The sequence below is a fragment of the Wolffia australiana genome, chromosome 10, assembly GCF_029677425.1.
Source record: "Wolffia australiana isolate 7733 chromosome 10, ASM2967742v1".
In the NCBI taxonomy this organism is placed as follows: Eukaryota; Viridiplantae; Streptophyta; class Magnoliopsida; order Alismatales; family Araceae; genus Wolffia; species Wolffia australiana.
In genome coordinates, this window is record NC_135844.1 from 17,418,707 (window position 1) to 17,430,130 (window position 11,424).

General features: G+C 41.9%; 1 protein-coding gene across 1 annotated transcript; it reads right to left on the bottom strand.

Moving 5' to 3' along the window:
* Positions 1-1,164: 1,164 nt before the first annotated feature.
* LOC144708598 (Tetratricopeptide repeat (TPR)-like superfamily protein) lies at positions 1,165-3,156 on the bottom strand. Its single transcript, XM_078581995.1, has 2 exons — positions 3,034-3,156; positions 1,165-2,614 (listed from the first exon to the last, which is right to left on the bottom strand). Exon 2 carries the CDS (start codon positions 2,522-2,524, stop codon positions 1,322-1,324), a length of 1,203 nt encoding a protein of 400 aa, XP_078438121.1. The 5' UTR covers positions 2,525-2,614; positions 3,034-3,156; the 3' UTR covers positions 1,165-1,321.
* Positions 3,157-11,424: the final 8,268 nt, after the last annotated feature.

Genomic DNA, 11,424 nt, shown 5'->3' on the forward strand with positions numbered 1-11,424 from the left:
ATCATGGTTATTCTTTTGGGGCCATCACTATTCTTATTTTCTTTTTCTTTTTTTTTTTGTTTTTGGCAAAAATCACGGTGCCGGGTACGTCCAACCCTAGGGTTGTGCCCGTAGTCCGATCCATCCGTGCCCTGGATGCCACCCAGGGGGTTTTATTTATAAAGTGTAGTGTTTTTCAATGTTTGTGGGCGTGGATCGAGTATATATATCCCAATTACACTCGGATCCCACTCGTCCACGCCTATAGTTAGGGAAAAGAAAAGATACATGAGTGATACCTCACGGACGCTCGAGGAAGTGTGTTCATCGTCGTTGCTCCGGAGCGATTCCACGAGGTCATTGTAGCGCTTGGTGGCGCTCTACTCGCGGTGGTTCTTCGTCGTCCTCATGTGTGCTCGGAGTGGGCGGAGTGACACTCTAGTCGAGGCGGGAGCGGTCCACGCCTCGTACGCCAGCGCTCCAAGCGATCCTCCAATACAGCGGGCCTGGCGTCGCGAGGAGGCGGCGTGTGCGGAGGGAGGGCAGGCCAAGACGATCGAGCCGATGACATCCTCGGGCCATGGGCAGAAGCTCCTGCCAAGAATAGAAAAGAGTGGAGTGGGTGCGAGAGTGTACCGCATGGTTGGCGAGGGCATCGGCTGTCTGGTTTCCCTCTCTCAGCTGATGACGAAAGCACGCGATACGCAAGCGGCACCGCATGATGTCATTCCACGCTCGACGTAGTCGCCACTGGGAGCATATGCCTATACGAAACATATCAACTAATATCTGTGAGTCTGATTCCACGACGATATTATGAAGGTTTCGTTCCTCACATAGGAGACCATCACGTATCGCCAAAGCCTTGGCTACTGTATTAGTTTGTACGCCATAAAAAGAAGAGAAGGCAAGAAGGAGGCTCCCTGTGTGATCGTGGAGAACGCCTCCGCCCCCTACTGGCCCTGGGTTCCCTTTCGCCGCACCATCCACATTCAATTTGAGAAAGCCTACTAGCGGTGGGAGCCAAGGAGTCCAGACAGCTGGAGTTCTTATTTTCATCCCAGTAGTTGGAGTTCTTCTTAGAACAAGGAGTCTTTCTCTCTCTCTATCTATCTATTTCTCTCCCTTTGAATGAGAAGTCTTATCTTCTGAATTCGTTCACGTCCAAGTACGAGGCCTCGAGTATTTATTCCCAACAATGTTTCCACCTTATAGATCATTTCTTCCATAGATTAGCTACAGTGTGACTAGCTTCCAACTCTCTTGTCCTCACCGATTCATAAAGAAATTAGACCGCGGCACCAACATCGTGGAACAAACGAGACATCTAAGAACAAGAAGATCAGCTGCTCCCCAGAATGCCTGATAATTCATCCGACAGACCAAGCTGGCCGAACCAGGAGGCCAACGCGGCGGATGTCTCCCTGCCAATGACATCTCCTCCATCTTTCTCCAAGTCCGCGAGAAGGGTCATGGCCCTGTCAAGCCTTCCCAGCTCCCGCAACGCGGCCACCGTCAAGGCGACGCACTTGTCGTTGGGCTGAACTCCGGCCGCCCGCATGTTCTCCAGTGCGCTCACCGCCGCCGCCGGCCGGCCGGCGGCGGCGTAGGCGTGGATCAGCAGCGCGCAGAGCCGCGCGTCCGGCACAACGCCGGCGAGCTGCACCGCGTCGAAGACCCTCTGCGCGCCGTCGCAGTCTCCGGCCATGGCGTAAGCTCTCAGCAGAGCCTTGTACACTTCTCTGCATGCAGATATCTCTCTGGAGTCCATCTCTCTCAGCAGCATCTCTCCCTCTTCCGCCATCCCCGCTCGCACGTACGCCATTATCATCGCCCCGTAGGCTCTCTTGTCGGGGTTATCGTCGGTCAGGAGTCTGATCTTCTCGAACGCTTCCTTGGCTAAGTCGAACTTGCCCGCCTTGCTGTACAGATTGACCATCAGCGTCATGGCGACCTGATCAGGCACGAGGTCTCTTCCCTGCATGGCGAGGAAGACGGTCTCTGCGTCGTGGAAGCGGCCCGTCCGGCCCAGGAAGCCCATTATCTTTGTGTAGTCCCGGGCGTTGGCTTCGAAGGAGTCTTCCAGCAGGGCCAGTTGAAAAACCTGCAAGAACAGAGGATTATCGGAGGTCTCCAGTTCTTTGAGCACGGATAGCCAGTCGGCTCTCCTTGGCTTCATGGCTTTCGCCCACGCGGAGAGAAGAAGAGGGAGGCCGCCGGCGTTCTCGGAGGAGAGGCAGATTATCTGCTTCATCAGGGCTCTGCAACGCTTCGTCATCTTCGGAGGAAGCTCGGCTATGGCGGCGGCCTGCTCTCGCGAGGTTTCAGGCTCATTCAAATCGACCCACTTGAAAGAAGGAGCTTCCTCGAAAAGCTCCGAGGGGTGACGGGCAGTCGACAGAGGTTCTGCTCGGATCCATCGCCGGTGAAGTGGCAGCGAGAGACTAAAGAACCGAGCGGAAGGAGGCGGGTGATGGGCTGCTCTAGAGAACTTGAATTGGGCGGCATTTTTCTCTGAGAAACTGGAAGCAGAGAGGCTTATCATGCTTTTGAGGAAATTTCTATCCCGGGCTGATGGCACGGGATGACTATCTATTGAAAAAACCCCGCGGAGGTCGCTCTGATGTTCCCACGCCTGCATAAGAGAAGTTATAATGTGATAACGAAGAGAAAGAACGCAGTGCGGAGGAGACCATTCACTCCGTTTGCAGAAGAAGCTACTGCCGAGAAACCAAGATCCCAAATGGCCCTAAAGATTCTTCCAATCTCATTGGAACAAGGACGACGGGAATTCATCTACAGGATTAGAGCTGGAGGCCAAAGGTACAAATTATCCGGGGGGCGGACGAAAGATTGCAATGTTAGAAGATTCTACGGCGATTTTCTTGCAATGATTTCGAGGAGATCGACATTTCTCCGAAATTGGGCTATTATAGAAATTCCGAACCCAGGAGATGGAAATATTCCGCGACTGAATGTTCCGCCGGGCATCGTCCTTCCGCCAGTAAAGGAAGAAAGTCGGCAAAATTCTCAAAGGATGTCGAGAGAACTTACCAGGGCGACAAGCTTCGACCGCCATCGCCTCGATTCAAGAGGGGAAGCGCCGCAGGACGAGGGAGACGCGCTCTGCTGTATCTATGGAGAGTCTAGATTAACCCCGATTTAAGGGGTAGCATGCTAACGCAGTTGGAAGGGTCAGGTAACTCTGCTGAGACGGCCCACTTGAGCCCACTTAGGAAAATGCCAACCCAATGATTTTGCTACTATAAATGATAATAATTATTTCATACCCCTTCTCTCTACTTATTCAAACCACAGTAGATACAATTGCTTATAATCCTAGGAATGAGGTTAGAAAAATGATCTTCATTCCACAGCACACCAACAGCGCCCATCGGCAGGGGGCATATTTATCCTACATCAGAACTTGTTACGCGTGAGTTGAAACCCAAGCAACTTGACGCCTTTAATGCATATATTCTAGTTTATTGATTGAATTAGCATGGGATGCAGAGATAACTCCAGTTAGCACTTTTTAATATCTGTCACACATATCTAGAAAATCTGATACCTGATTTCCAAGAAAATGAAGATTGTATGAGAGGGCATATTTCAATGTTAGATATCTGGACAGTAGCAACAAATATCTCATGTCATCATCCGATATTCGGATGTCGGACCAGATGGATTTAGGATATCTCCCCCAGCACATGTCACGATAAGAGATAGAAGAGGGGACAAGAGTGGCCTTAAGGCAGTCAAACATCAAGACTAAATGATCCACCGCTAAGCCCATACTAACAACCAAAACCAGCTTGGGGATCAATCGAGGATTGGAATAATGTGTTTCATTTAAAAGATAGAGGCCCATTCAACATACCACCACCACTTCTAAATTTTGTTGATATTCGGAAAAAACCATTAGTCACTGGTAATCATGATTTTCATGTTCATTTGTACTATATAACAATGAGTTTTTATACTTCGAACTGAGAATATGAACATGAAATTATAAATAATACCATATTTTCATGAATTTACAAAGAATTCCACCTTGAATAATCTCACTTGTTTTCATACATTATTGAGGTTTATTTTGAGTATCGAGAAGTAGTAAGTTTATGGGGCTTTTAAGGAGCCAAATGGGAGGAAATAAGAGGCCCTATGCCATCTCCATGACTATTATTTATAATTTTCAAATTATATTTCAATGTCTATTTGAATATCAATATATGTATTCTTTGATGATACTTAGCCGCGGTTGGAGAATTGCTCAAGTCAAACCACACCCAGAAATGAATGTCTTTTGAATCAAAACTTCAAGCTCCAATATGATATTTGAAACTAATAAAAAAATGCATATTATGGAATGATTCATATGAAATCCTAGTTGCACGTCTCATCCGACAGAAATTCTCAAGTAAAAAGATAGTGCATGACATATACTTTCCTTCTAACCAAAGACAGTTCAATCTGTGTAACTAGAAATAAAGTAATATTTTATCTTTAATAAAATTCTTCCGATAGATGACGTAAAATTTGGGGTTTAGTCTAGAGTCAAGAATTGAGATAATCAATAAAATTTATATGATATTGACTCTAAAAGAGTAGGATCATATACTGATGAGCAAGGGTTATCTACACATGGAATGGTAATTTGGAAAGTAATGCCTTTTAGATAGTAATTAAGGGACAAGGAAAGGTACATTATAAGATATGAAATCGATGGAAGTACATGTGTTCTATAAGCCAATCACACATTCCATGTCTCATTCAAAGTTCATTGATACAATCTATCCATTATAATGCACATGATGCATATGATGCCATGAATATATGTTCCATCTTAGTGAATTATGATGAGATTATAATATAGAGATGACCTGTATTTAAGCACGTATTCTAAGTATTCATGTTTGAAGGATGCTAGAGAAGGATAGAAAAGTACATAGATAGAATAACACTGTCTAGTATCACTCATATTATGTGTACGTCCCTTCCCATAGCCATTAGTGTGGAGACACTAAAAATACATAATGGGTACTCTTTGGCAGAATGAGTTCACTTAATTGATATGTATTAATCTACATCCGATTTATACCAAATCAGGCTGATTTATGTCACAGTTGTGTAGGTGGTCCTTAGACCTCAGACACGAAAGACATCTTGTGGATGAATAACAGTACTTTGAGTATGACCTATGAGTTCCTTATCATGGAACTCTGAACTGTCTTAGTGAAAATACATGAATAAGATGGGATTAAATTTTCAAGATGGCATCATCTGCCCTTGGCATAAGATGAGTCATATCAATGCAGATGATGTGATAAACTCCATCACCAAGATAGTGGAATATTGAATAAGAGTTCTTAGATGATTACCAAATGCATCATAACTAACTTGGATGACCGATTGGGGTTTGATTGTTGAACATACTCCCAGTCATCCTAGGAGCAACAAGAGGATGGTGGATTATAGATACATGGTAACCGATAACATGCAACTCATGAACGAGTCACTACATTCCTTTGTATCTTCTCAAGAATGAGTTATTGCTTGCCATCCCATGGGTTTTAGATGACCAATCTATTTGGTTAAATCAATAAGTCATTTACTAATATCTATGATGAGATTGTCAATTAATTTAGAAGGCCAATCAAGTTTATTGGGCCATTGGGGTCATTAACTGGACTGGTACATGGGCCTAAAGGGTAGCACACAAATGGTCTTTGAACGTCAAAAGATATACTTGAATTTTAGGGGTTTTTACGAAAAAAATACTACTTGGCATAAATAGGGGAACAAACTAAAAGAAATTCATCTAGGTTAGAATAGTTTAGGGCCCCTCCCCTTATTCTCCATTTTCCTCTTGGATCCTCTCCATTTCTGATGTGATTAGGATGACATAATGACAACAGTGGAGCATTAGTGGGCTTGTCAAAATCAATGAAGAGATTCAATGTTGCACGGATCATGTGGATACATCTAGAAGTTCCACACTTAACATGTCTCACTTGTGGCTCTAAGAAATCATGGATTTGGTTCATGAAAATGTTATTTGATCAACGATTTTATGAATGCCATTATGATGCTGTTCAAATCAATGCCATATAACCCAGCATAAATATGGTGGGATGAGAAGGATATACATGAGGAAATAAAAAATATATTATGAGAAGGTCATATGTAATAATTAAGGTATATAAATGTTTATAAAAATATAAATAGGGAGCATCGGGGATGATGTTGGTTTATATGGCTAGGTTTGCACTTGGGGGGGTGATTAGGTATTGGAAAAAATTATTTAGTTTTGTAATTTAATTCCAAGATGATCATTTGCATATCTAGTGGAAAAAATATAAATTATTGACACACTGATTTTTGTGTTTGTTAGGCTACTCCCTTACTCCTGTACTGGGTATATCCTTCTCTCAAACTTCTATGAATACCAATCTCAAGTTCAAATCCCCTCAATCAAATGCTCATGAATAGGGTTACACAAGGATATTAAATAAAATAAAAGTCGTTGAAGAGCTACCACTCCTCGGCCCCCTTAGCCTTGTCAGATGCATGTGTCTTCCACATCCTCCTCTTTAGACCACTCAGGTCACTTCACTTCGCCCCCTTAAAAATTAGTGAAAGAGGGTTACTTAACCTCGGTGTCACGACACAAGTCACTGAAGCGACCCTTTTAGCCTAGTCTAGGGAATCATTGTAATATCCCTAAAACTTCTCAAGATGATATACATAACGTAATAACAATCAAGATCAAATAAATACTATCAAGATGAAGCATTTTCTAGATGTTTTACCTTTTTTACTAAGGTCAACTATCAACTTAAAATCTCTCTTAATGACCTTCATGTTGACTATTGAATGCGCTTGAATATCCAAGTCAACAACTTAATCAAAATTTCACGATTCCTAGTTATCTTTCCAAAAGGTCCCTTTTGACTTCACACTAGGCATACTCTACATGGCTCAATAACTCTTCACTATGTGCATTATCTTCATTCTAAGCCCATGACAAATATATCAGATCTTGCTAAAAAATCACACAGAATATAATATGATTAAGTCTTGAAATCTCTTCACTGAATCCTCTTCAAAGTATATCTTCTTAATTTCTCAATCGCAATCAAAGAAGCACCTTCTCTCTAGGATCAATAGAAATCCTCAAAGCTCCATTTCTAAAGTCTCTTAAAATTATAAAGTCAATCAACAATCTGCCCAATCTAGATTCATTTTAGACTCTATTCCTTTATAAAAAACTTCTCAAATAACCTTCCTTAAACCAACACACAAATTTGCTCTTTCTCACAATCAATGCCTTAATTTTCCCATGTTTATCTTTCTCAAGTTGACTCTTCAGTCCGATGAAATTTCTTCTTTTTATTTTGTTAATGCTTGTAACCTAAAATTATCTTGATTTATTACTCCCTCAAGATTTCTGGATGATGTTTTATCCCCTTTTCAACAACACAAATTCTCTTTTCTAATGTATCAGTATTTTGAGTAGATGGGATAGAAACCATGCACCTTATCTCTGTTGTCTTGATCTTCTCACCTTCTGACATTCTCATGATCAAACTTTGCATGTCCCAACACAGAAAACAAGGACAAATTGGGCATTCCAAGAAGAAAGAGCCATCTTGTTTCTTCCTTTTCTTAACAACCTTGCATTATGGAAGCAGCAAGCAGCCTTTTTTGTAATGGAGGATTATGCATTTATCTCTGCGCATATAGGTGTAAGGGTTAATTGTCGGGCTAAATGGCCTGATGATAATGTGTTTATCTATGTGTGTGTTAAGGTGTAAGAATTACCCTTTCCATGAGGGGTAGCATCTATTCCATATAAACATGGATGTCCCAATACAACACTTCCAATGTAACACATCCCAGTCTGACCATACATTGTCACAATCATAAGGAATCTGCATACTAAATAGGCAACACTGTGTGATCAAATTTGATTCATAGTTAACCCATCTATTTTTTATAACATGCATATTAATTTTTGGATGCGGTTTTGTTCATAATTTAAAGCTTTCAATTGCTCCTCAAGAAATGATGTTGATACTGCATTTATTATTGATGATTTTGTAGGCTTTTGAGTCAACGTGAATATATGTATAGATAATAGATGTATATTCTGGATCATTTTTCTGTGATTGATTAAGTGTTGTTGATGTAACACGGTGGTCAGAATTGACACTTCATGTTATGTCTAGAGATTAAGCACTAAATGCGATGTTAAGGATGTGAAATAATAATAATATGATTTGAGAAAAACATAACGAGAAGTACGTCAGTCGTCGGATGATCCGAGACACAATTCAATTGGACGACACATGACGGGTTTTGACACGATCAAGTTCCCAATTGACCCGCGTGTACGACTCGAGGGAATGAGGTAGTGGAGGACGATCCTCGTCCAAGGTAGTCCACACCTACGATGTAAACGAGCAGGTCCAATACCAAAAATAAAATCCCTATTCCAGATATGTGGCTAAACCTATAATTATATCTTAGACTCGCTCAAGGAAGAAGAGCAATATAAAACTAGTACTGAGGGATATAATTAAGCTGAAAATTCAAGGGGTTTGGAAGGAAGAGAATGACCTGATCTGTAAGCGCTATATATGATTAAGATACTAGGGTGCCCATGAAAGAGAAGATCCACCTCCAATGGTTGATCAATGTAGGTTCCTTCTTCTCAGGCTCAATGGGTCAACAGAAGACCAATAATAGAATCAACATAAGTAGCCCAAGCAGTCCCGATGGAGAGGATGGATCGTTCCCTAAGTCTCGACAACTTTGAGAACGGAAATGGTCAACAATCGCACATTAAAATATTCAGCAATAACTGTAAGCAGTTTCCAATATGTCAAAAAGTATTGGTGGGGAAAAGACGGAAAAAAACAAGAAAACCCGTTGAAGAATGACAGTTCGGCAGCAGATAGGGCCACAAGCAGTGAACAATGACTGCTGCTAGGTTTTCTATCGTGGTTGAATGAAACTTGGAAGATTGTAGCATGTTCCTTATTTGATCGATTCAGGCAGAGCCAAGATTCTACTCCGTTAATATTGAAGAAAAGTGTCGGATAATGATTCGCAGATACAAGATGTCCGCTGATTTGATACCAATTTGATGGCTAAACCCAATTCTGATACCAAATTTGATACCAAATTTCTGATACAAGACATCCGCAGATTGACGATTGACTGGTAGAATAGAGCTTGTGAAATTGTTGAAGGCCAAAGGGAACTTAATTTATGAATATGATGATGTGTAAAATCAATTGTCACGATGGAGTACTTGTGGCGATGGGCAGCGAAGAAAATACTTCCACCATCTGATCAGAGATTCAGCAATGTGGACACACTTGTCTTTTTTTTTTGACGATCGGGGAAGTCAGCTTCTTACAGAGGGGCAGAGCTCCAACAAGAATCGCAAGGTCCTCCTATGACAGATTGGTGATCGTCGAAGGGCAGAAGGACCAATGGAGTATTGTGGTCAAAGACGTCATGGCAAACTCTTCCGTGATTTACCTAGAAGGAGGAACAAAGATCGGGAAAAAGTCAATGAGCCTGCCAGAGGACGCCCAATGATTGTGGTGGCGGATGGGAAAAAACGGAGAGATCCGAAGGTGTCTCCAATCTCTGCAAACTTCAAATTTGACGTAGAAAGAGCAGATCACCAAGATCATTTCGGTTAGGGAATAAAGGGATCAATCTTCACCAACGCACACACTCTTCTTCTTCGTCCAATACTCTTCTTCTTCTTTCAGGAACAAAGCACCATAAAAAAATTGCAACTGCCTTCACAAAAATCAGATCTAAATTATTCATAACAACATGCTTACCTCCTCCACGTTCATCCTCCCTTTTCTTTTATAGAAGAGGGGGAACGGTTATGGAGGTCCTAGTGGGCCCTTTTAAGAGGATACCTTATTGGGCTTTCCCCTAATAGGGTCCTCTAGGGGTAAGAAGTCAAATGGACGCCCCCCGAAAGGTACAAAGTGAATTAAAAGACATACATTTAGACATCATTCATGGGTAGGCTCGAACACATACAGGGGAGCCTCCTGAAAGGTAGAAGGAAATACAACATAGACACGATCACGAAATAAAGGAACATGTAAAATGGAACCATTGGGGAGGAGTATGACATCAGGCCGGATACCCGAAATACGGGTTCTTCGCTTCAGCTTGAGCTGCACGGCGCGGTTGATGACGAATCTGAACGTGCACCTTTGGATGGTCCTCCATCAGTTGTATAACAAGCAGATTAGACATATCATCAATAGGTTCAATGAAGTTTTATGTCATTACAAGTTATGCCCTTCAATGCCTTAGTCATGCACATTTTCTTCTAGAGTTTTGTCTTGGGTGATTATGAGATTTCTGGTTGGGCATGATGCTGATAGATGGATAACATCCTCCACATATATTACATCATCGATATAGCATGTCTGGTTGGAGGGCGTGGTCTAGGTGGTGCTTCCAATTGGCCACTGACATGGGATTTGTTGTTGAACTTCTCAAGATGAGACTCTAGAATATGGCATGATTGCTTGTGGATTGACATCAATAAATTTATTAAATTCAAGCACTGCATGGAATGATTTTTTCAAGTTCCTACATGACAAAGCCAATTTCTCTTCTTATTGGATCTCATAAGTCAGCACAAATTGAGACAATATTAAGGATGAAGGCCACAAGTTACCATTATGTGATATATTCATGTGACCTTCAAGTTTTCTACACAATAACTTGCCATTGGTTAATAAGATGAGAATGATAGCCTTTAGTATCATATTTATTGTGGAGCTTCTCCTAAACGGTGCCCCACGTGGTCACAAGTTGTTCTCTTAATTGCTCAAGCAATTCCTGAAGATTTTTCAAATAATATTTGGCTCCGCCCATAATATGAGGTTAAGAAGCTACAACTTATGAGACTCGGTCATGTTTGCCCATCCAAAAAAAGAATCCATGACATCTTCCCAATCATAATGTTCGTTAGGGTCCTTGGATCAATCAAAACTTAGTGCCTCAATTTTGATACTTCGATAATCATGCCCATCTTCCTCCTTACAAGGGCCTTTGCCCAGATGTGCCTCATGAGTGCATCATGCTCTTAGAAGGCTAGTGCTTTGTCTCTCGTTCTTACATATGGAACATTTACATCTTCATAATTTGATAGTTCATACAATCCTTGGCGAGTGTCTTCAAGAAGTTGTAAGCTTGTACCAAAGCTGTGCAAAGCCTTTGTCAATGATTTTCAAAGGTCCCATGCCCAAGTGGGAATGGTTTATTCTCCTGAAGGTTTAATTTCAGGGTTAGGTGCTTGATATTCGATTCCCGATCACATACCAAGCAACAGAATGGTGAAAACATTGAAATGGATCATCGAGGTGCCCACAAATAAATTTGTGAAAACCC

Excerpts from the sequence above, each read along its gene's own strand:
- LOC144708598 (XM_078581995.1), bottom strand. The coding sequence starts at position 2,524 with ATGATAAGCCTCTCTGCTTCCAGTTTCTCAGAGAAAAATGCCGCCCAA.